The sequence below is a fragment of the Camelus dromedarius genome, chromosome 31 (assembly GCF_036321535.1).
Source record: "Camelus dromedarius isolate mCamDro1 chromosome 31, mCamDro1.pat, whole genome shotgun sequence".
Classification (NCBI taxonomy): Eukaryota; Metazoa; Chordata; class Mammalia; order Artiodactyla; family Camelidae; genus Camelus; species Camelus dromedarius.
The window spans coordinates 2,385,414-2,411,635 of NC_087466.1; the positions used below are offsets into that span (position 1 = coordinate 2,385,414).

At 49.4% G+C, this 26,222-nt stretch overlaps 1 protein-coding gene across 1 annotated transcript; it reads right to left on the reverse strand.

Moving 5' to 3' along the window:
* Positions 1-332: 332 nt before the first annotated feature.
* Positions 333-26,222, reverse strand: CRKL (CRK like proto-oncogene, adaptor protein). Its single transcript, XM_010987337.3, has 3 exons — positions 25,462-26,222; positions 16,272-16,737; positions 333-3,738 (listed from the first exon to the last, which is right to left on the reverse strand). Exons 1-3 carry the CDS (start codon positions 25,770-25,772, stop codon positions 3,604-3,606), a joined length of 912 nt encoding a protein of 303 aa, XP_010985639.1. The 5' UTR covers positions 25,773-26,222; the 3' UTR covers positions 333-3,603.

The following is a 26,222-nucleotide window of genomic DNA, read 5'->3' on the forward strand; positions in this document are numbered from 1 at the left end:
GCAGGGAAACCAGTGGGTCCCCCTACACCTCCAGCTGTCCAGGTCCCCAGAGTGGTCAGGAGGGCCACAGACATGTAGGAACAGAGGAGGGCTTGAAAAAGCCAGACAGGCCTCACGCCCTGACCTGGGATAAGGCTGCCCATCTCCCAGGCTCGAGCACCAGACAGGGAGCCCACAGTGGGGACACGCAAGCTCTCCCTGGGCCTGGAGGAGGGGGTGGCTGTGCCAAGGCCCACCATCTCAAAGGTGTCCCAACCAGGTGCTGAACTGCCAGGGGGCTGGTGGGGCTGGGCGCCTCCAGGCAGCACTGAGGAGACACCGAAACACGAAGCCGCGCCACCACCAGCTGATGCAAGTTTTATTGAGACAACGTACAAACAGGCCATGGGAACAAGGGTCTGACGCCGGGACCAGAAACGTAAAATGGAATACAAAAATAAAAAGGCACTGATCTGGCAAGAAAAGACACTCCATATATTCTAAGAATATAAGTCATTTAATACTGTTAATTTTATAGCACAAAATAAAACAAGCTATGATCCCCAAAAATAATTTTAAAAGCTTACACAGAAAATATTGCCTGAAATTTATGATTTTTAAGTTACAGGTCAAAGGAGTTTTGTGTTGTGTTGTTATCATCTTAAAACACACAGTGAAGACCGTTGAGAGGCAAGGCCACCATCCCCCCGCAGACAAGGACCCCGCCTCAGAGGACTGTCCTCTCACTCTGTAGGGCACACCCACAGCAGTGACGGGACCAAGGGCCGCCGGTCCCAGAGGGTGGGGGCTGAGGGAGCTCAGTGGTGGCCACAGAAAGCATCAGTCTTAGGTACGGCGTTAAAACAATTCAGATTCCACTCAGTTTAAGAGGTTAATGAACATAATATTATTAAAAGATTAAATTATAAACACCTGGCACAAAAACACATCATCCCTTTTCAAAAATAAAATGTTCATGTTCCTCTGAGCAAACACCACAAGAGCAGCGGCCGTGGGTCCTGGCCCGCCTTGCCTGTAAACAGCTGCAGTAGAAGCCAGTGCAGGGCCGGGCACGCGGGCTCCCAGTGGGCAGCTGCCCCGCCCTCCATGCAGGCTCCCGACCACAAGCGCAGGAGGCATCTGTCTGGGTGACAGTCATCAGGTGGCAGCCAGCCCATGCATCCTCCTCTTGAGTAACTTTCGTCAGGTGGCCCTGCCCGGGCAGAGGTGACAAGGACTACTCCTGGGTCAGAGATCCTTCCCAGCATAGGTAAGTTTCCCGTTAGACTATCAATGCCCTTCAGTACATGATCCGCTCTCTTCCCAAGTGTGTTAATTTAACACCCATGTATGCTCTTAAGTGACACAGTGAGCAGAGCAAGTAGTAATGAACAGCCCCAGAGAGGCAGCCCCCTAGGCAGGTAGGTGGTGCCCCTGGGGCTTCGAAGCACTCCCTGAAGCAGGCTTCCCAGACGGCCAGGGAGCCCGGGCCCAAGCCGGGGCGGGGTACCGCTTTTTGTGTATTTAGTGTGAAAAGAAGAACTTCCCCGCCTCATTAGAAACTAGTAAGGTTCTAAGTCAGAAAGGTGCTAGTTTTGGCACACGTCTGGAGAACTCGGAGTTGAGGCTCCCCTCCTCCGGGCTCTGATCTCATCTCCTGGGCGTCCTCGAGGGGTGCACGGCTGAGGCACTGCGCAGAGCTGCACGGAGCCAGCCTAGATGTGTGGAGGTCTGATTCTGAAGTGACCCACGTGGGCCGGGTCCTGCTACTGACCGTCAGCAGACGTGGCTGAAAGGAAGCCCTGCTTTCCAAAACAGCCAGAAACCCCTCGTACTCAAAGCTGACTGCTGTCCTTGAAAGGCCCAAGTCACTCAGCTGGATGTGGCTCTCAGGCCTGGGTCTGTACTCTGGGCAGGGACATGCTCCGCAGCCGCAAGGGGCCCTAGGGTAGTGGGCCACGGGCCCCAGGGCGAGCGGTGCTTCCAGGCACCGTGTGGCCTCACCACACATGTGCCCCTCGTTGCGGGGCACCCTTGCAACAGGAGGTGGCACGGTTCTCACTAGTCAGGAAGAGCCTGTGGAGGAGCCTCTTTCAGGAAAACTGCAGACGGACAGGGATATTTTTTCCAACTGACCACTGACTTTGTCACAGAACACTCTCAAGGCTCTTTAATGTGGTGACCTATGTGATGGAACATCTGATTAAAGAGAAACTCAACGTTGAAACAACGTTGGGAATCAATTACAGTTCAATTAAAATAAAGGGAGAAATTGAAAACTGGTTGTCCTGCTGGTTCTATCACCAGAATAATTGCTCTAATCCTAAACCCTAAGACCCCTGGGAGCCAGAACGCGGTTACAGCCAATGCTGAGTGACAGTTACTAATTATCAGGCTGCTGCTACACGTCTAGGTCTGCTACACTCATTCTGAGCTGAGGCCTGTCTTCACCAGTGTCCAGGAGGGAGGAGTTCCAGAACTCCAGTCTGCTCTGCGCTGTGGACGCAGGCCCAATCACACACTTGTGCTAGCCGGCTGGTGTGATTAGGCCTCGTTCAGCCAACGGAAACTGCTGACACCATGTTGCTAAATGGTTAATGATGCACGTGACGTGGGAAACAACAGACACCAAATGCGTCAACCAGTTTCCTTTTCCTGCAAGAGCTGCGGGCTCAGGGACCAGGAGCAGTGGCAGCAGTGTCTCCAAGGGAACCTGGTGAGCCTGAGGACTGGGCCTCAGTAAGCGGAACTGGAAGATTCACTTTACCTCCACTGCAAAGAACCCGAGGTCCTATACTGCAAAGGGCTGCAGTCACTGAAAGGCTGGACAGAGCGCCGGCCCCGTGCTCCGCATGTCACTGGCCAACAAGGCAAGTCACCCTGGCCCTGGAGCCTCTGGGGACAACGCAATCCAAGAGCTGTGCACACAGCCGGTCTCTGTTGCTGTTGTCTGTGATTTGGGCGGTACAGGCCCCCTTCAGGGCTGTTTCTCTCGTGCTCTCGTCGTGGCGGCTCCAGGTGAGAGGCTCAGAGGCACAGGCCACCCCTTATAACATCACAAAAACCTAATCTGCTACTTAAAAACCTGCTCAGAACACACAGTTCTCATTAATTAAGTCTTCCAAAACCAAACCAAGCAAGAAAGAAAAAAGGAAAGAAAAAAAGAAAAGCCAGATTTGGGGAGTCTAGGGCAGAATTCCCTCTTCTTTAAGGTTCACTTCCTCTGCTCTTCCAGGAAAACCACACTGGCAGCTGGCCTGGCTCTGTGCTCACAGCCAACAATGCCTTGCGTGGGCTCAAGCTCCCTGGGACCCGCAGTCAGGCCTCGGGACAGGCAGGGCACTGACCAGAAGGAAGCCCCAGCCCCACCAAGTCCCCCACGTGTGTGCCTCCACCAGGGTTTCCAGTTTATGATCCAAAGAACTCTAAGGTCGGCTACTCTTTGACAACACGACTATGATACAAATGCCGGGCAGCCACTGAGAGCATTCCAATGTGTGTGAGACTGCCCACTGCAGGAGCTGGACGTCGGTAGCGCGTGTGACCTGCCCAGAGGACGCTCTCCCACGTCCAAGGAGACACTCCGCGCAGGACGACCGAGCAGCAAGCACAGGGCAGCAGCCATCACTCGTTCTCGTCTGGGTTCTGAGGGTCGATGATCTTGACGTGCGTGAAGGGGAAGAGCCCCTTGCGCCCATTCACCTCGCCCTCCCACTGGCCGTTGATGTTCATCCGCGTGACCTTGACGATATCACCAACCTGGAAGGGGGAGGAAGAAGCCAAAGTCACCAATTTCTCCGAAAACTAAATCACCCAAACTGTCCCACGCAGAGGAACCGACACCTTTTGTTCTTAGGACTCACTCACTTTTCTCAGTGCTCAAACTTAGACTCAGGCCATGCCAAAGATACACAGCACCACCCACACGCCCGGGTACCGCTCAGCTTCTGAGCAGAGCACAGCTCTTCCTTTTTCTGAACTGGATACTGACTCGTATGGGACAGAATGAACACCTGGCTCACAGGAGCAGTTCACTCACACAGAAAGGTGCATCAGAAAAGTGCCAGCACAGCCATACACGTTCAGCCGCCTCCTTGGCCTGATGTTCCCTCCGCAGGGCAGTCGCTGGGGGAAGGAAGCCCAGTTCTGAACATCTTTTTGGGCTGACTCTGAACCACAGGGTAGTAGGAATTCACCCGCTGCCAGAGGACAGGTACTGGTCAAGGCTGCCTCTGCTCACCGAGGAGGGGCAGGGATTCTAACTTGGGCATGGTTTTCAAATTGCCTGGAGACCAACAGAACTCTAAAGAGGTGTTTTAAGGGTCCAGCAAATGTCAGACAGGGACCCCAATTTATTAAACTTGTACAACAGTTCTAATTGAAAGCACAGTCAAGCGTGCTGCCCTGCGAGCAGCCTCTGTGGCCACTCTCCTCGGAATAACCCTCCTGCCCGGCCCGTCTGACTGAAGGCCCCCCGACGGCAAGGGAAAGGGTAAGAGGCCCCTCTCACCACCTGCAACGAAGTACATTCAGAAATGAGCCAGATGCTGGGGGTTAACACAAGACCGTATCTATCACTTATGTTATTTCCAACGTTTTCTTCCCATTACAATAGCTGACTGCTCCCCCATGCCTTTTAAAGTAATTCTTGTAAATCTCAACTTTAAAAATATTAAAATTTAAAACTACCACTGAAAAGACAAGTTTTCTCTAGTTTTGCGTTAAAAGGAAATAAAAATTTAGGGGAGAGAATAAATTGATTTAATACAAGAATGAAGTTTTAAAATGTCATTAGTAGTCTTCTAAAATACACATTGTTTTACAATTAGTGCTTGGAGTTCAAGCACTACTCCCTTCTCCGAGTAACAATGTTTTTATTCACAGATGGCAAAAAGAAAAATGTCTCTCTTATTCAAGACTAGGATATTCACACAAATGTTTGATAATTAAGAAAAAAATCATATTCTTTTAGTGCACCAATGATTTAATTTTATAATTTGGATTTCCTTTATCTATACACAAAAGTCACAAAACAGGAAAACTCAAATTATAATCGTATTTGTTTCTAGTGAAGACATTTTTCAGGTATGATATAACGAAAGCTCTACTGCAAATGAGAATCTTGAGTTACAGGAGAGAGTTTGCAGAAATCACAAAGCTGGAAGCTGAAATCAGTGGAAATCTGGAATCATGATTTGTGCCTAATCTGATTGTCTTATTCCATTAAAAAAAATTTAAGCACAAACTTAGGACATGATAATGAAACATTTAACACAAAATTAAGATCAGGCTTAAGAGAGCAGAGAGAATCCTCTGCAAGCAGGAGCTCCTGGGATGCTACAAACCCAGGCTCTGCAGCTGGACCCCTCAACCCCCACCCCCACAACTCCCCGAGACCCGCGGCCTCTATAATCTTCGGTGCTGGATCCTGCCGTCTGGTGTTTGGAGCACAGTGAGGCCACCGATGTGGGCAGTGTCACTGGCCAGCCTCTCTTTCCAACATATGATCATATTCTTTCCTCATTTCCTTTTCACCTAAGACAATGACTACTTATCTTTATTTTATTTTTAATTAATTTATTTTTTGTTTCTGGGTGAGAATTAGGTTTATTTATTATTTTTTGTAGAGGAGGTACTGGGGATTGAACCCAGGACCTTGTGGATGCTAAGCACGCACTCTGCCACTTGAGCTACACCCTCCCCTATCCGTCTTTATTTTTAAAACAATGAAGTAGGAAAGAAATGAAAACTCAGATATAAAACTACTGGCATCATTCCAAATTAACTTACAGAAAATACAATATGATCAGTGTATTAAAATAAACACCCGAAAAGGCCAGGACAGGAAGAGGGTGTGTAGGTGTGTTCCTATAGAGACTGCTGAGGACGGGAGGGACCAGGTGAGCTAACACCCAGGTGGGATCTACATGGGGGCGACGGCCTGAGGGTACCTGGGCAGCCCTAGGCAGGCCTGCACTCGGAGCCAGATCCGACTCTGACCAATGTTTAAAAACAAAACAAAACAAAAACTACCCCCCTCCCCTAGACTAAGGCAAGAATAACAGACTAAAAGAAGTGATGCAGTTTGGGCCAACAGTGTCAGGATCAATGGTTTCTCCTCAGGATCAACGTTCTTATTTACCCCATTCATTTAATGCCCTACAGGAAATACTTTGGGAACTGTCTTTTACCCTGCGACCTCTCTATTTTCAACTGGACACCAGAGGCCCAGAGAGCATGAATTTTGCCTCACATGTTTAGCTTTGGCTGACATGTGACAATCTTCTTGAGAACCTGGTCATGGGCAGCCTTTCCCACATCTTAGGTGAATGAGTCTCTCCTGTCTGGGGTCCAGGAACAAGCCCTGACCTCCTGCAAAGGCCCCCACCTCTGGGTCCCTGCAGCCTCTCACTGCCTGGCTCTGCCAGCCCAGCCCTTCAGCCCAATCTCCAAGCCCTCCTCTCCCTCAGCCAGATCCTGACTGCCATCCTGACACCTGCTCCACCATTTCACCAAAGACTCTGGAGGTCCAGGTCAATGGCCCGTCTGGTCCTCTACCTTGGATGCTCAGCAGCATCCGCAATGCGAGATGTCATCTCCCTCTCGCTCCCTGCTGCTCTGCCCCTCTTTTTGGTGACATTCTGCAAACCACCTGCCGGATGGGTACTTCCTATCTGGCATCTTCGGAGAGCAAAGCTCTGTGAGGTCAGGAGGCCAGGAGCCCCCTCCACACCCTGACAGCATCTCTGAGAGAGGGAGAGTGCTTTGCTATTTCTGCACTCCTCGTGACACGTCTCTTGTAAATGAGTTTTCAGAGAAGTCTGCAGAATCAGGGAAAGGAGAAAAAGCTACAGGCTGATGTCCCTGGAGACAGATGGCAGAGCACAGCAGAGCAGCAAGGTTCTGGGGACAGAAGTGACAAGCACCAGGGCCCAAGGACAGCAGAGACAGACCTCGTCAAAACACACACAGAACTGGGTCACGCTCTGCTCTTCAGCCCAACACCTCCTCTCCGCATGGGAACAGCAACCAAACCCTATCTCCAACACCGCCTCATGGGGCTCCCACCTCATTTCATGCTTCTCTGCCCCCCCTGCAATCACATGGCTTCCTTCTCCCAGCTACCGAGTACATGACAGATCCAAGGACGTGATGTTCTGGAAACCCAATTATACCATTGCACATCTTAAAATGAAATCACATTCCAGGCTACTGCCCAGAATTGCCAAGTTGGTCCTAAGAAACCTGACCTCTGCTCTTGTTTCTCAGTTGAAGAAACATAAGCAATCCTGACCACAGTCAAACAAGCTTTAAGGACAACCCAAGACCCCGTACAAGCCCCTCATAAAGCTGCACGTGCAGACGATGAGCAGGACGGGTCTCCAGGTGGTGGCCCTGCAGACAGCTAGGTTCTCTGCTGTGCACTGGCCACAACTCGAACACCAGACCGATCTACAGCTAAGAGCTAAGAGCTACCACAGCAGGATGTAAGCAGTCTCGTCTGCCTGCTGAGAAGAGGGGTGTGCTGATGCACGCTGGGGACCTCGGAGCGGGGCAGGGCTGGACGGATGCCTGCTTCTGCCACCTTCAGTGTCTGTGACACACTGCTGGGGTTGTCCAAGTCTCAGCTTCCTTCTGACTCTGAAAGGTTCTTGCAATAATTAAAGGAAGTACTATGTGGAACTGTTAACCAGAACACCCAGCAAAGTAAATGGTAGCTGTTACTGGAGCTGAGGTTCCCGGACAGAACCCAGCCCCCCGGCCCCACGCTCCTGCCCCCGCCAGGCTGGCCCCTGGCCTCGGGGAAGTAGTGGAATCAGCAGGGAGAAGCTCTGTACTAACGGGGGTTTGCAGGAGTCAGGAGTGAGGGTCCTCTCAGCAAGGACGAGGGGATGGGAAGGATGCCTTGCAGGAGAGAGGATGAGGGCAGCCTGGAAACGGGGGTCCTAACTTACTGTGACGGTCCTGAGCAGCTGGGGATGAAAGTGGGAAGACACAGAGAACGGGGCCGACGCTGGAAACTGCCCAAACATCAACACCCACCCCCTGGCGGTCTTCCTGGCACACTCTCTGCATGATCCTCCTGGATCAGTCCAGGAAGATCTGCTGCATACCCACTGCAGTCCTAACCTCAACGAAGCCTGTCTCCACTGTGAGACAGTCAGTCAATAATCCACCGTCCAGACGAGGCAGATACTCCACAAATGGCTGTTTTTGTAGAGGACAAAAACAGTGCGAGAACTCCTGCTCCGCCTGTGGGAACCCTGACCAGCAGAACCTGGAGGGAGGAGGGCTGGGAGACTCCAGGTGGCCACTTGACCGGGAAGGCCTTCCTGGCCTTTCAGGAGTCCCAAGTGTCAGAGCATAGCCCACCCCTCCTCATGCTGTTTTCTATGTCTACAGGCACACCCCAGCCCTGTCATGCCTCCTGCCACTCACACTTTTGGGCCTGGCTGTGGCCCAGCTCATTCCATGACTCTCCTGAAGAGTGCCCGGACTCAGACCCTAAACGGCCAGGAGCTTTGCAGCCATGTGGCTCTCAATCCTGGTCCTAGGCCCCTTCTCTGGCTTCCTGGGAGAAGGACTGTGCCCAGAGCAGCCCTCACTTGGGACGGCAGATTGATCTTGAAATGGCTGAGTATAAACTGGGTTCAAGGATCACCCTAGGCCTGGAAGATGTGGCTGACACTATCAACAGGTCAGGGACATTCTTCACGCCCTGTCTTTACTGTCATCCCATGACAGTCCTCATCGCGGTAAGGCCTGCCAACAGGCTGAGGTGTGCACGCTGTAACTGCCATCAGGCACACACCGGCGGGCACCGCTCAGTCCCACTCTTCATGTCTGGTGAGGAGCACTCAAGAGTAAAGAGCAAGAGGGACATTCCCTGGCGCTGGCAATGTGTCCTACAGCTCTGCTCGTCCAGCGTGTGGGCTGGGGCTCTGGAAATAACCTATTGCCCACCCTCTGGCACCCGGGTCAAGGAGCAGCCCACGTCCTGGGAGCCACGCAGCTTCCTGCTCCCCAACCATCTTCAGTGCCCGTACTGACACTCTCAGATGCACTCAAACAAGGCCAGAAGCACACTAGGAAACCCTGGACCCGTAAGTCCTAACTTGGGTGACACAAATGGGTCTCAGATCCTGGAGAACATCCTGAAAGCACACGCAGAACTGGGTGTAACTACATTACTGTATGCCGTTTTCCTGGAGAAAGACTCTATGGCGTTCTCCAGATTCTCAAAGAGGTCCGTAACCCAAAAAAGACATAAAACAAAGCAAAATCCCATGTACGACCACCACCAGTCATTTTCCCAAAGACGATATAAAATGGTCAAGAGGCAATTATGAAAATGCAAATTAAACGCACAAGCTTCCACTTCATAGCCAGCAGGATGATTATAATTTAAAAAAAGGGCAAATAACAGGTGCTGGTGACAGTATGGAGAACCGGAACCCTGTGCGCTGCGTGTGGGACAGTAAAACGGTGCAGCCACGGTGGAAAGCGGTTTGGCTGACCTCAAGTTAAACAGACAGCTACCACAATATGTCAGGCATATACTGAAAAGAATTAAAAACAGGTATTCAAACAAAAACTTGTATACAAATGTTCGTAACACTCCTCAATAACCAAAAGGTGGAAATACCTTAGTGACCGTTATCAAATGAACAGGTAACAAAATGTGGTGTATACATACGATGGGAAAAGAATGAAGATATACACTCCAACACGCAAGAACCTTAAAACGCTATGCGAAGTGAAACAAGCCAGACCCAAAGGACAGATGTGGGATGATGCCATCTACGGGGGCATCAAGGGCAGGGAGAGCCACACAAGGGAAAGGTAAACTAGAGTCACTGGGGCCCCAGAAGAAGGGACTGAGGTGTCCCTGCTTCATGCTTAGTTTCTGTTTGCAGTGATGAAAAAATTCTGGAAACAGATAGTGGTAATGGTTGCACCACACTGTGAATGCAATTAATGCCACTGAACTGCGCACTTAACAATGGCAAATTCCGTTGTGCATATTTCATCACAATTTTAAAAAAGTGAATAATGTAACGCACCAAAGACCACTGAGTTGTTCACTTAAGTGTGTAAACTGTGTATGTTAATTGTATCTCAATAAAGCTGCTTAAAGAAAGACCGTGGGCTGAGCCCTAGTCCTGCCACACACTGACGGTGAGACTGTCAGCAAGTGACACAAACCTCAAGTTCTATGGGCATTAAATGGTGCAGTTGCGAGGATTAACTAAGTACTCTCTGTGGAAATGCAAATCAAAACTACAGTATCACCTCACATCCATCAAAAAGGCCATCATTATGAAGTCCACAAACAATAAATGCTGGAGAGGCTGTGGAGAAAAGGGACCTCCCCCTACACTGTTCGGTAGGAATGTAGTTTGGTGCAGTCACTATGGAAAACAGCATGGAGATTCCTTAAAAAACTGAAAACAGATTACCCTATGAACCAGCAATCCCACTCCCTAGAGCCAGGGAGAATTCTAATTTGAAAAGATACATGCACCCCAGCGTTCACAGCAGCACTATTTACAATAGCCAAGACCTGTAAGCAACCCAAGTGTCCATCAACAGATGACTGGATAGAGAAGATGTGGCACATATATATACATGCACACACACACACACACATACACACATATACAGTGGAGTACTACTTAGCTATGTACAAAAAAAAAGATGAAATAATGCCATTTGCAGCAAGATGGATAGACCTGGAAATTATCCTACTGAGTGGACTAAGTCAGACAGAAAGACAAACATTGGATGATATTACTTACATGTGAAATCTAAAATACGACACAAATGAATTTATTTACAAAACAGAAACAGACTCAGACATAGAAAATAAGTTTATGGTTACCAGGGGGGAAAAGGGGGAAGGATAAACTAGGAGTTTGGGATTAGCAGATACAAACTACTTACTATAGACAGAATAGATAAAAACAAGCTCCTACTGCATAGCACAAGGAACTATATTCAATATCTTGTAATAACCTATAATAAAAATATGAAAAATAAAAATACGAAAAATACAGGCATAACTGAATCATTCTGCTGCACACCAGAAACTAACACAACACTGTAAATCAACTGTACTTCAATTGAAAAAAAAAAAAAAGAAGAAATAAAATAAAACTCTCTCTGTGAAGCCCCCCCGCTGCCAGCTCTTCTTACCCCCAGCTATTACCACATACAGAAGACTGAGTTCAGGGTAAGGACCAGATTGGGACAAGCCTTGCCTGAACCACACTAGGTCCTCAATTTCATGGTATTCCCACCCAATTTACATATTAAGAAAGAGGAACAAAATTCTTTCAAGAATGATCTTCTCTAATGAAAACCCAGTAAGAATGCCAGAAGGAAAAAAAAACGTTACTTCTGGCACAGAAGACGTAGGTAAATCAAATTCCTAAAACTGGATGCTGTTTGGGACAAGTGACCTGTCATGACAGAAGGGGGAAGGAGAAGCCAGCGGCCCTGATGAAAAGTCCTTCATTTAAGAAGGTAAGTGTTAGCTTGTGGGTCTCTGACGGGCCTTGGTGAGAAGGGGAGTGGGGGCGGGAGACAGAGTAGGCCCCTATGCTGGGAGGCTCTATGGCCCTGGACAGACCTCTGTGCAGACCCCACGTCACTGGGAGCATAAAGTTCCAGTCAGAGGAACTCGCAGACGATCCTGGAGAGCTTAAAAACACAGGCAGCACTAGGGAAACCTCGGGCTGCTTGGCAGACAGCTTCCTCTCAGTAAGTGGAAGTAATGATGAAGAAACTGCTGATGTGAATTCAATTCTAACCAACAAAGCAAAGTTAGTTTCTGGTGGAAGCAGAAATCTGGGAATTCTAGGCCAGCCAGTAAAGGAATTCTGTGGGCCTTAGGGAAGCCAATTCAAAAGATTCTGAGACCAGATGCAACCCAATGACTGGGGTCTCAGCACGACTGGGGAGTGGACAACCCAAGGAGAAATCTCAATGATGCAACTGCAGACGCCCACAGTGGGGATGACCAGCAAGTCTCTAGAGCAGGACCCTGAGCAGAGATGAAGGATGTCCTAATGCTGATGGGGACAGGTGTCCAAGGACTGACCAAACACACTGGAGGCAGGAGTAAGAGTCAGTGCTGGTCACCTGACACAAAGCATTACATCACAGCACACTGGCAGACCCAAGAGTCAAGTCTCACGGTTTTTGTTCTAACAGGGATGACAGCAATTTCTATAAAATGTAAAAGGTGAGCCTGAAATCAAACTTCAAAATTCTGCATGCAATTAGCAGAAGGATGGCTTATGAGGATTTGGAATGGGAAGTGGGTATCTGGAGGCAGCATGGGCTCAACCAAGTCGAGTCACCCAGACCAACCTCATTGTCTTGTTTCAGGTAGAGACGTGGGGCAGGAGAGGCTGCGGTGGGGGGTGGATGGCGCCTTTATGAAGTCTGCAGTCACGTGAGACTGAAGGGTGACCTGCATGCTACGTGACACAACCAGGACGGTAAAAGACCAGGAGTGTACAGGTGGGATAAGACCAGGAAAACCCCCAAACAAAACAAAACAAAAGCAAACAAGAAAGCTCAAGAGAGACACCACCAGGGCCACGCTGAGGTCCAGACACTGGTGCAGCAGACACAGGAGGGGATGGAGGTGGCCGGCTGCCAGCAGGGAATGACGCCTTTGCTACCAGAGTCACCCACCGGAGGAGCCGTGCGCCAGACCCACAAGGACAGATTAGGGGCCGTCCCTGTCTGCACCCCAAACTCCGGCAACAATGCCTGCCTGACAACAGGCACTCAACAAACATTTGCTGAAGGAGAGACTGTTTCTGGAGGTACCAAGTTGAGCTCCAGAAAGACGACTAAAGGAGCAGGGCGTCCCTGATTTCCACCAGCCCTGCCCAGGTCACTCCAAGCCTCACCTGCACCTGAGAAACGGACACTGCTCCTCCTCAGCACCTGCTCCACAGACCCTCCCTTGTATCACCAACACGGGGACCGCACTACAGGGACCGCTCCACTAAGAACCTGGACACAGCAGACACCCTAGTGCCAGAACAGCTCTGAGGGCACTAAGTTTCCTCCCTCCTTGTCTAGCCAGGAAAGTGTGCTGAACACAAGTGCTTGAGAGCCACATTACTGCAGGGAGACTCAAGCACTTGCTCTAAATTACATAAAATCAATCAACAAACTGCCCGCCCGCAAACTTCAGAACCTCCATCCAGTTGTGAGAAACTGGCGATTTCACGCCTCAGTGAAGGGCACACAAGAGAATTTGAATCTCCTCAGCTGAGCCCTTTGGTGATACCTCAAAGCTCACTGCCCAGGCTTCTGTCTCTTGTCACTGCTGCCCTGTGCCCAACATGCTTGGCCCTCACCAACCTGCAGCGACAGTGGCGTCAGTCTTGTCCACACAAGCTCCTCCCTCTGCCAGGAATGCCTTCCTTGCTTCGCCTAGCTAACTTCTAATCATCCTTCAAAATTCAGCTCAAGGGTCAACACCTCCAGGAAGTCTTCCCAGACCACCCTCACTCCCTCCTTTTCTCTGTTACCAATCACACTGCCGGTGTCTGTGTCTCATCTGTCGTTGGAAGGAAAGCCCGACAGCAGGACCCTACAAGGCACCCTCACAGGCTGGTTGCATGAATGGATGATGAGTGAACAGACATCAAAGCTCAGAGCCAGGGTGTCTTTTCGGCTCAGAGAATGTAGGACAGCTGCCTAGGGGGATGGGACTGCGTATCTGCATCTTGCCCACCTGCTGCGTCAGAGAACACACGACAGCAGCGCCCTCGCTCTAAACACCCCACCTGCCGATCTGCCTCGGGAGAGGCCATGTTGCGCCCTCCACCTGAGAACATCCCGGCAGGATGTGACCTGCTTCCCAGGGCCTGGGGAGCCCTGCCGGCTGAGGCTTCAGGCACCAAGGCTTCCCCTGCAGCCCAAACCCCAAGGTCAGCTCCTTCCTGAAAAGAGGTGAGCAAGAGAGGAGAGTCTCTCTTTACTTGCAGAATTGTTCTTTCGAAAATCAAGTTTTACAAATAAAACACTTGTGAAATGATTCAGGAACTGAAGTTCAGCTAAGCCACCCTTGCTCTCCGGAACACGATCTCAAGGGGGAGAACGAAGCTTTGGTTACTGGCACATTCCGCCCCATTTGTCTCCTTTCTCATTTCAACACTTCTCCTGGTAACCTAATTGCAACAGGCCCAAGAGAGTTGTTTTTAACAAGATCAGACAGGCAACAGCCTTAGAAGATAACATAATTCACAAAAATACTTACTTCCAGCAGAGCCCAAAGCCTCAGTTAGACACACAAAATAAGAAACAGCGTGAAGTGGAACTTGGCAAAGGTCTATTTCTTGGGTCCCCTTCCACTCTCGGTGAATCCCTGAGATCTTTCACCAGCTTAAAGGGGGGCTGGCGTCGCGAGGAGGTGCAGGATGGAGACCTCACTGACAGCCGGCAAACTTCAGAGCCGAGACTTAAAGAGCTGTGTGATGGCCGAGCACACTGGTTATCTTAAAATGTACTCCTCTCACAGCGCTCTTTCTCCTCGTCCAGGTCTAACGCCCTGATCTCTGGACCATTCACCACACCAAGCTCTCAGAGGCCCCCCACTACCTGTGCTCACTCTGATGCGGGAGGTGGGGGGTTCTAAACGCACACGTCAGAGCCAGAGGTCAACAGGCAGGTGTCATCAGCGGAGGGAGGCTTTAAACCCTGGCTTGGGTAAGAACCCACTTCCTGATTTTCTTTACAGGGCTTGGAATTCGGACTGGGAGCCTCAACCCCTGAGGACCTCAGCCTGGTGGTGCCAGTGGTCAGCTGCCTAACACACGCCAAGTCACACCAACTCTGAATCCCAGCAACCTACTCCATGGGGAGACCACAGACGTGGAAACGCCCCCAAAGGCTGAAGCCACTACGCAAACTGGAAGGTATTTAATGCCCAGAACACCCCAAGTTACTTTAGGGTGCTGAGGCATGGACCCAAAAGCCAGAAGACCTACTCAGCCGGGCCTGGATCAGATCTGTGGAGGCAGCTTCCTCTGTTTCGTCCTGTTCATCCCCTGGGAAGTGTAACAGCCCCTGGCCCTCCCTGGCTCTGGCCATAGGCTTCAGCTGCTCCTCATTCCCTTCTCAGGGCCAACACGAGAGGGTGAAGTCACCTCGGTCTCTAAAACAAACCTTCAGGTGTAGTCACTCGGATATTTCTCCTGGGCCAAAGAAAACTGAGGATAACCAGTGAAACACATGGAAACTATAGCTGTATGTCTGTGGGAGGGCTGCTCCAAAGCTAGGGGCTCTAGCACGGCCCCTGGAGCCTCCCAAACTCAGGGGCCCTACGCTGACCTCAGGGGGAGCAGGGAACAGCCTCTCTAACAAGCGTGCACTGAGGGAGAGCATGAAACTGGAATCATGTCACAGAGATGGTTACATTGCAGCATGTGGTTCACAGAGCATTTTCAGAAGTTATTAATGAATGAAGGAGCTGGGGAACTGTGGCACTAAATCCTGTATTCTAATACAATAATGTTTAGGGCTCACCTCACTTTATGCACTTGATACATCAATAAAAAATAACAGCACAAAAAAAATCTATGGGACTGTGCTTCTAAAAATTTGAATTTTCAGAATCTACTTATTTTTCGGAAGATCCTTCTGTCCCAAGACCCAGCATGAGGTCTGTGCTCATACACAGTCACTCTGGGCTTAAAGAACGTCTCATCAAACTTCTACCTTCTGTGATTTACACCCCACTCTGGTTCCTCAACACTGCTCTTCAGGACTTTCTTGTTCAAGTTCTATTTCAAGCTATTATAATTTACAAAATCTCACATAAGTAAGGTCTGAGACATTTAAAAATCAACCCCTATCCAGCTAAAGAGAAATTCTATGACATCTATTCATATTTCTCCTCACTGACCACAGAGTTAGAAATACGGACCTGGACAGTGGCTGTGTGTCCATCTGTGGCTTGACTTCATCTTTAGGTCATGGGTCTTTCTCAACCATCACCTTTCCTTGTTGGAAAGAAAACCAACTCTAAGAGTAAGCCCAAGGCTTTGGGAGCAGAAAACAGCAAGAAGGCTAACTTGAGAGAAACAGGGACTAGGAAAGGATAATGAATTACGTGGAAACCTCACAGTGCATCTTCCAAAATCACCCAGTGCTCATCCCATGAATTCACCTTAAATGAGCAGTTATTACTTTGCAAAACAAGATTAAAACTAAGAGGGAAAGCTAAGTGTCAAAGGACGACAACCAGCCTCCACAGACTTTACCTCCAAGGCCAAGGCGGTCTTGTCATAAGCACAGGGCACTCGTTTCTGGATTGCTTTTGCAAAGACAGGTCCATTCTGTGTGGATGGCAAAGGGTTGACGGTGGCCCCAGGACTGCTGGAAGCTGCAGGCAGAGGAGCCGTGGTCTGCGGCTGGGCATATGCGTGAGCGGGCTCCGGGATGCCATAGCTGCTGGAATTCCTGTTTCCATGCTTCCCGTGCGGAGAAGGCCTCATGAGCTTCTCAACATAGGGGACGGGGATCATCCCGACCCGGCCGTCCTTGTTCCGGGCACTCCACCACTGCTCTTCCGGCTTCTCTATGATCACCAGGATCTCACCCTTTTTAAAGGGCAGGTCTTCGGCATCATTCCCGGGAAAATCATAGAGAGTCCGCACATACTCCAGATTTTCTTCTGCTGTAGGCAGGTTAGGTGCGGAGACAGACCCCATCGGTGGGCTCGGATACCTTCAGAGAGAAAGAGAATTATTCTAAGAGAGAACTCTTCCTCTACATGGATGCTGGTCAAACTTGTAATAAGCCATTTAATTCTGGAATGGATTACTCCCCTCTCCTGTTCTCAGTAACCAAGGAGGCTGGGTCACACTGTTACTCTCTGCAGTTTGTAATGCAGAGAAGTTAACATCCTGAATGAGACTTTTAAAATCACCCAAGGGACAGCACACCACCCCCATCTCTATTTTACATGAAACTTTTGTTTACACATACAGACACCTGAATTTATTTTAAATCTCCAGCAAGATCAGCTGCTGCCTTCCTTTGGGCCCTGTCACGACCACACACTCTTCCTCCTGGTCCCAATCTACCACACATGTTCTGCTCGCCTTCCCAAGCACCCAGAGCCAAGACAACGGCCTCCGTGTCCCTCAAAATACAAAAACCGGGAAAGGAATTACATGCTTGCCAAATTAAAAATAAACCCATATTGCATCCAGTACAGGAATCACCATCCAAGCCTCACATCACCCCCTCTGCTGTGCTCACGGGTCCAGCGTGACCCAGCCAGCATGCTGGTGAACGTTCTCTGGGGTCCCTGCTCTTCCCAACACCCCATCTCTAACACTCCTGCAAAAGAAGGTCTCTCTTCATCTAAGAAATGTCCTGAAAAGTTGCAAATACATTAAGTTTTGAGAAAAACTATTACCATTAGCATTCCCTCCACCCCTCGAAAGCACAGAATCTACATCAGAGTCATCTGGGCTTCATCCAGAGTCCTCACCTCTTTCAGGGTGACTTGGCCTGCGGGACCGTTACCAGAGCCTGGGTCTAGAACAGCCCCAAAGGGGGTGTGCCAGCACAGGATATATGCCTGTTTAACCACTGACCACAGTTGTTTTATCTTCAATTAGACCATGGCCAGTTTCTTTCTCCCTGTTAATGATCTAGAAAGTTATTTCAGATAACAAAGCAATCTCCTACGTTTAAGTATTTTAATTAAAAAAAAAGTTTCCTTTTAGAAATGTCACCATGTTACAACATTCAGCAAGAAAAAGGAAAACAAAAGAGAAAAAAAAATCCCACAGACCTGCCCTAACTGAACTACAGTCCCACTCCCCCCAGCCCTAGTCTTGCTCTGCTGGGGCAGTCCAGCGTCTGCCCACTCTGCTGCTCCCAAAGCCTGCTGCAACCAGCTCTGTTTCTAGCCAGGTTTTCTCTCTATATCATCATCAATGTCACACACTCTTTTGAGCAGATGGTCCCTGTTATATTTTTGTAACGCCTACATTCCCAGGTAGAACAGGAACATTTTCATGGTCCTTGGTACATAGCGCCACGCTACTCTCCAAAAGCCAGTTTTTGTAATTTGGCAAGACTTACATCTTTTTAATGTAAATGACCAACTTCATAGTCAGGATACCTTGCTGAACAGGACCCTGATTTACAACCTCAAAGGTCTTGTTACTTATTAACAACCTGACAAACCAAGGGGCAAACTGCTGAGCATCAGTATTTGTAAGGAGAGAGACCACGAGCCTCAAAAGGAGGGAAGAGCTGACACGCACATGGACGTCAGGCTCTGGCTGCACTCCTGGCAGATGGTAAAGCATCGAATCCTCACAGCAATCCTGGAGGTAACATACTCCCCACCTGACAGACGTGGAAGCCCAAGCAGGGTTGGGTCTGCACCAGCAGTCTGGCTCTGGAGTCCTCGGTGACAACCTCTGAACTAGGCAGCCTCAGGGCCACCCCTGTGTCTCTCTGGGGTGGGAGAATTAATGCCATGTGTGTGAAAGTTCACAAGAGGTCCTCACTGGGACTCAGCACCCTCACTCCCCCAAAGTATACCCCTGTTCCAATTTCAAAGGCCACAGAGAGATTCTGTAAAAAGTCTGGGTCATACTACACAAATCTCAGGTGTTTTACTAACAGTGCAGTTGGTTCCATCCCAGACCTCCTCTGCCGGTCATTTCACTGTGTGTGCAGTGAGAAGTGAAAAGCAGTCAGTTCTACACAGATGTGAAGACACCAGGACAGCTTCAACAGGATAAACACTAGTGAGATCCATTTACCCAGGTGTCCACTGGCCTCTCTGTGTACTGAGAACTTGGGACACACCATGAATCCACACCAAGCTCCTGTTCACCAGACTGCAGACTTAGCAGTGGCAGAGACTAGAAGGCAACCGTGAGCACAGAGGGTAATTCATGTTAGCCTGACAGAGGCTAACAGGGTCCAGAGGAAGGGGTGAGCTGTCGAAGGGTCAGGAGAACAGACACGGGGGTGATGCACAAAAGCCAAAGACTAGCCCCTGTGAGGCTGGAAGACTCTGGAAGACAGGTTTCTGTACGTAGTCTGGTTCCACATCAGAAAAAGACCAGAGGCCATGGGCTCCATCACTCCTGACAAGCCACCCCAGAGCTCTGGGCTTGGGGCTGGTTTCTGTAGGCACAGAGCAGGACCAGGCTGGTGGGGCCCTCCAGATGGCGGCAGATTGCTGTCAAGGGCTGCCACATGCTGTAGGCTTGGGGGGCTACATGTGGTCTTTGCCAGTCTTCTTTTTATATAACCCTTAAAAAGAGGTAATAACCATTCTCAGCTCCAGTACACTGTACAAAAACTACCCGTGAGTCTGGCCCAGGGATCCACAAACTCCGGCCTGCCACCTGGTTTTGTGAATGAAATCTGATCAGATCACAGTACCGTCTGCGACTGCTTCTGCACTACAAGGGCAGAGCTGAGCAGTTGTGACAGCAACTGTATGGCCCACAGAGCTTAAAGGGTTTACTGCCCAGTTCTTCACTGGAAGGTGGCTGCTTCCTGGTCGAGATCACTGAGTCAGAGGCGGAGGGCGCGCTTCCAATTTCAACACTTCACTGGTGAGGGCTGTGCACAAACCTGACAATGATGGAAGGTAGCCTACGCTTTCTCCACTCTGTACTGCCAGTGTCCTTGGGGCTCCTTTCCTGCCTCTGTACATGCACAAATATACCCTAAATCTCCAGGCCACATCCCTGACATAACTTTAAAGCCCCCCACTCCCATTCTGTCACTCCTATATTCGTCAAAATCCACTGCAAATTACACCTCAGTTCCACTGCATAGATGAAACTATGATATTGCCAAGTCAGATATACTTAACGTTTTCGTTTGACCCCACTGCCCAAAGAAATAGGAAACATAAAGCTGGAACAATTCATTGTTTCTCAATCATTTCGCAATCTGTTCCATGATTGAGATTGTAAATAGCACCAGCACACAGACACACATGCGAACATACACCCCCCCCAGACCTATGCCTCTCCCTATCTCAGCCTCCGTCCAGGCACTCTGGAACAGCAAGCCTGGGATGACTAACTGGTGACTGGCTCTTGGTGTCTTCTGATTAAAAGCATTCTCACCTTCATGTATAAACCACAGACAAAACATTTCCTTTAAACTTCAGTGTTAACACCTTCTAAGCTCACAATCTCCTGTTCATGCTAAGAAAGCAACACAACCAACTTCTGGTGGGAGAGTTTCAAAGGTGCTGGTAACGTTCTAGTTTTTTAAAGGGGGTAATGTGGACATGGATGTGAAGGTTTTCCTCATTATAGACACATACACATGTACTCTCGTGTATGCATGGAAGATTTCACAACAAAAAGTTGGAAAGGAAAATACATGGTAAAAGAATCAATTCCAAGAAGACTGGCTGAGCACCCGTCTACTGATAGTGCTTCAAGTAGGTGACCCTTCTCTACCACTCAATGGTATGGGACACCGAGGACCCTTGCTCCCACGCGGGCTCCACTCTGTCCCGAGGACTTTCCTCTGCGCCAGCTCCCAGCCTCTGCTCAGACCCAGCTCTCTTCTGGACAGCAAACTCAGCACACTGCTGACCACCACCTGGCTTCCTGCTGAGGACAATCCCCCCTCTCCTTTCTCCTCCATTCTATCAGAGGCACCATTCCATCATCCTTGGAGCCACACCTCACCCTTCCCCAAATAGGACTGCCCAGCAGGGTGTCAGTTTCCACTTTACATTCCCAGTGCGTCTGACCTGAGTTCAATTTCTCACAGCCCTCCTGGGACAGCCCTTCATCAGTTCCACAGCCCAGACTCTCCCCACCAGTTCCACAGCTTCTGAGAAGGAAAACCATTCATGACAATTCTCTTCTGAAAACGTTTCAACGGCCCCTTTACAACTGGGCACCCTCCTCCCTGCCCAGCTCTCGGACTGTCCCCTGTGATCAGACCTGGGCCCTCCCGCTGGCACTGTCCCATCTCTTCTCCCTCGTATACCTGTTCTCATCCCTCCAGAGTCAGTTCAGAGCACCTCCTCTTCCAAGCCTTGCTTTTAAGCTCCCATGGTGTTCTGTTTTATTTTGTTCAATATGCTGAGCTTCTCAAAGGCTAGAACACGGTTCACTTCCATTATGACTTGAGTCTAGTAGTAGGTGTTGAAACAGGGTAGAACTCAAAATATACTGAGATTGCAGCTAATAAAATTATAATGCCAAAGACACAGGGAAGCAGTTGCCATTCCTGTTTCCATCCTTTTGTTCCTTCTGAAAACACAGAGAAGCCTTGCCACTCCAATTCCCTGACCCTGCAGAAATCTGTTCTACAGATGGGAGACCCTGTGTGCCTCTGGGTCCACTGGCTGCCTCTCCACCTCAGCACCGCTCACCGAGCTTACCGTTGTTCCAGACTAGCTGCCACACGCTTGGTGGCCCCACCTCACTTGTTATGATCTCAGCCCAGACTCCAGGGTAACCTGAATTCCCACTAAAACCACTGCCTCTTTTATTCATCAGAAAGAACAAAAATATTTTAGCCTGAAGGAACCACAGAAATAATCCAGTCCAACTGTTCAGATCAAAAGGAAAATTCTTTCTTAGATAAAAACTTCTCTGAATTTGAGTCTTAAACAAAGGAAAAGCCACAAATCAAATGGCTACCAGTACCTTCTGTGCCCCGGGAACAGCCCCCAGCATAATGTCAGTGTTTATGTATCTCACCTCCACTGAATTTAGGTGATTTAAGCTACTGGTAAGAAGAAACCCACAGGTTGACCCACGGTGCCCAATTCTATGCTAATTAAAATTACTGTTAATCCTTCTCCCTGATTCCTCACTCTACCAGTCCAGACTTAAGTTCCTTTAACATCCAGGCAGTGGCTGTGACAGGGGGGTGTGACCATGCTGCCTGTGGCACCTCTGGTCTCCGCAGGGCTGGCCCCTCCTCAGGGCTGCGCATCCCCCCACAGCCATGAGACTGTAGCAGGTGCAGTAAGTGTCAATAACCAGGAAGACCCTCAGGTGCACAGAAGGCATGGCTGAGTCAACTTCCATGTTACCAGTCCACGTAGCATGCGATGACTGCCAACTAAAACACAAGATTTTCTCTACAGGATAACCTGCCTCAGTTTTCAATTTTTACTTCTCATGATTTCTCTACTAGCCACCAAACAGCCACATAACTGAGAGCTGGGAAATTTAATAAGCAAAGCAAACTACGCAAAACACACTTTCAAGTTTCTAAACTATGGGAAAGTGTATTTCATACCTAAACTAAATTCACTCAGAAACCTTCTGAAACATTCTGTTGTTAAACTGGAAACAGCCTCTATTAAAGCAGAAGCAAAAAAACAGTAACACTCACCTGAATGCTAACTATAACTTAATAAACAGAATCTTAAAAATGTTTATACTCAAATAAAATGGAGACAAAAACAAATTTATCAAATGATGTTTAATATTGAAATTATACCCAAACGCAGAAAGCAAGTCACTTAGGGTCATTCAAAAATCAAAAGCCACTGACATACCTTCTGGGGTTAAACTTAAAATCTAAGACAAGAATGAATACCACAAACTCAAAAGGCAATTTATAAGGTAAATCAGGAGGACAGACAGCTACAAAAACACCAGGTCATCCGAGTCTCTGCCTCTCTCTTCCTCACCACCCCTCCCACCAGCAACCTACCTCCCAGAAACCACAGCTGTCAGCCAGTCCCTGTGATGCCTACATGAACTATGACCCATGGCCTCCACCAATCCATCAGTCACCACCACTCTGACCTGGATTGCAGTAACAGCCCCAGGCCACTCCCTGCTGCAAACTTCTTCCTGGCACCCCCAGTGCTTTAAGTAAAATCCAGTTTCCTTACTTTGCCCATCCTATCCCCAAACCCCAGTCTTCAAGAACCACACCCCCAGCACACTGCTGTCTTTCTCACCTCAGGGCTCTGTGGAATTGCCTCTCTGCCCTCCTGCAGGCGCACACCCTCTGACCACACCACCTTCTATTACTTGCTCAGCCCAGGTTTATTTCCTTCAGAGTGTTTACACACCTTCTAAGGATTGCATTTATTTTTCCACTTAAATCTGTCTCCTCCACTGAAATCTAAGTTCCTTGATAGAGAAAGCACGACTGCCACCCATCTTTACCTATCCTTGGGGAAGAATTCTCTATTATTATTTGAATGAAAATATAAAATTAAAAGTTAATTAAAAGCTAAGGAATGTTCCAATTAAAAAAGGTCAAACTAGAGCACCAGTCCTTAAATTCTGCATCATACAGTTGTGGCCTTTTGCTAAGCAAAACAGACTGCCCTCCAACCCCCAAAAAAGAACTATTAGCCAGGGGACATGAAACTCTGGCTGCAAGAGCTGTTCTGATGCTTAAAACACTAAACTACTTAATTTATCCTGTTTGGGGCATGAAAAAGCATCACAGTGATTCCTGCATTTGATCAAGGCTTGCCCTCAGCAGGCCAGTCACGTATCAAACCAAATCCATCAATTTTGGGGACAGGAGAGACAATTCAGACCCAGTATAACGAAGTAAACCCAGTCAGAATCGAATTCAGCCAGCACTGTGACAGTTCTCCAAGATGCCACGGAAAAAGAGAAACTACATAACAGCAAAATGCCTGGGGCAGAGGGCACAGGGGAGGAGAAATAATTAAAGCTGAACTCGAGGGGGAGGGTCAGGTGAAGGCCCTGGAACAACCAGGAAGATCTTAGCAGGTGAGAAGCAGGTGGGGCAGGGCTGCCCACAGCCTGAGCAAAGGTATGAAAGGTGTGAGCAGGTGTGCAGGGATGGCTCTCAGCGGGGCTGCACTAAGGGGAGGGCGAGGGGTGAGGACACGCATTAAAGACACGCATGCATGGAAAGTCTGGAGGCGGTTCTGCGGGAAGAGGAAGCCACTGAGGCACGTTCCTTTTTCTCCCTCTAGAAGGGGACTGAGTCCTTCACCCACACTTTCTGAAACAGCTGAATTATAGTACCTGCCACCTCGAAGTAAGCACGATGCATTGCGCAGAGCATGGCTTCATAAATGCTTGAAATCAACGACCGACTTCACCTTCACAAGCTAGGAAACACTTACTTAAACATATTTCCAATCTCATTACAGTGGGTTCTAAGATCCCCTCCAACCCCTTATGCTGGAGTTCTATTGTGCTCCAGCTAAATCCAGTTACCAGCATCTTTGGGGACCTGGAAGCTTCACCAATCAGATTCTTGATGTCTAGGTCTTTGTTATACAGTATTTGATTTATAATCACTTTCTCTCCATTTTAAAAGTCCATTTAGTTCGGTAGTTAATCTTACAGTCATTACACTGTCATGGCTTTGTTTCTCTACTTCTATCCCACAGAAGCAACTTAAGCATCCAGTGGGCTCCTTAATTAATTATAATAGCTTTTAACATTTAAAGCTCAGAGTAAAGCTCTTGTCAGCCAATCTATAAAATCAGAAGCATCTTATCCCAAAGAATCTATATTAGCACCCTGCCCTTGTTAAATAAATGTTTAAGAAATAAACTAGGCAGTGAAATATTTTTTATTTTTAATTCTAGGCAATTTCTTCAGCTCAAGTTTGGCATCATTTAAATAAAAGAAACCTCTAACAAAAACATTAAGGCAAATAATCAAATGAAAAGAGGATACCTGCTGCTTAGCGTCACTCTGGGTTCTTAACTTTAAAACAGGTAATAAATCATTATACTTAATACAAAAAGCACAAATGAAATTGAACTAGGATGGAATTAAGACTGAATGTCATTCAGAAATTTCCTTTAGCAACATTCTAGTCTTATTCCTCCTTGGAATTTAACCAAATGGATTTCCAGCCTATTAATGGTGCGGCTTGGGGGAAAACTGTAAAAAAAAAAAAAAAAAAAAAAAAAAGTCTTTGTTGAAGCGAAAGCACCTTTTTAAAAAATATTTGTAGTTAATGTATTATAAAATAAGTGCCTGACTTATTTCAAACTTGGCATCAGGCAGGGTATTTATGATGTGTCACAGTTACAGGTATCTGTTTCTAAACGCTAAACCATTTTCATCTGTCGAGTGTTGCAAAGGCTGCACTCCAGTTGTTCTTAACCTGGAGTTCAGAGGCCTGCAGGGAGTCCAAGACCTTCAATGGTGTGCAAACTTGTGTGTGCGTGCGTGCGTTTACGGGGGTGGGTGCCACGGCTGTCTGCAGGTTCTCTAAGTCTGTGGTCCCAAAAAGGTTTAAAAAACAAAAACAAAACCCTGCTCTCGCATAATTAAACAGAGGGCGTGACAAAAGGCAAAAGGCGTGGAATTTCACTAGGCACCCGCAGCCCGACGTGTCTGAAACGCACCCCTCGACTCCACGACCCAGATCCCGACAGGACCTTCCGTTCCGAAGGCCTTCTGGAAAATCATGTGGTTCAGGACGTGGGGAACCGGTCCCGCACCCGCACTGCGCGCGTACCTGGGCGCCGGCTCGATGAGGGTAGTGGTGTCCAGGTAGTGGATCTTGTAGAACTCCAGCAGGGCCGGCAGGTGGTCGAACTCCTGATCCCCGATCTTGAAGCGACGGTTGGGCAGCGAGTTGATGATGTAATGGGACACCCGCGAGTTCTCGGACACGGACAGCACGTAGTCGCCGGGGCAGGTGGACGAGTCGCGAACCAGGAACATGCCGTGGCGCTGGCCCTGGAGCCGGGTCTGCGCTTCCTGGCGAGACACCGGCCCCATGTACCAGGCGGAGCGGTCCGAGGAGTCGAACCTGGCGGAGGACATGGTGCGGCCGGGCGGCTGCTCTGCTTGCGCTGGACGCTCCGCCCGACGTCGGCTGCGGGCCGGGCCGGGCCTCCGGGTCACCGCGCGTCTACAGGGCCGAGCCCGCGCCTTCCTCCCGGCGGCGGGCCCGCAGCATCCTCCACGCCGCCCGCCTGCTCCGGGGCCGCCTCACCAACGGAGCCGGCTCGGCAGAGCGGGCCCTGCCCGGGTGGCGGCGGCGAAGCCGAGCGCGGCGGAGGCCGCCCGGGGAGGCTCCAGTCACTCCTGGCGCGCCGCGCGCCGGTCCCGCGCTCCCGCCGCTCCGCACCGAGCCCCGCGGCAATGCCGAGCACCGGACCTCCGGGAGTGCCGCGCCGCCGGGGCCGCCGCTTCGCCCAGCCCGCTCCCGAAAGCCACAGCAACAAAATGGCGGACGCGGGAGAAGTGGCCGGCCACCTCCCCCTCCGCTCA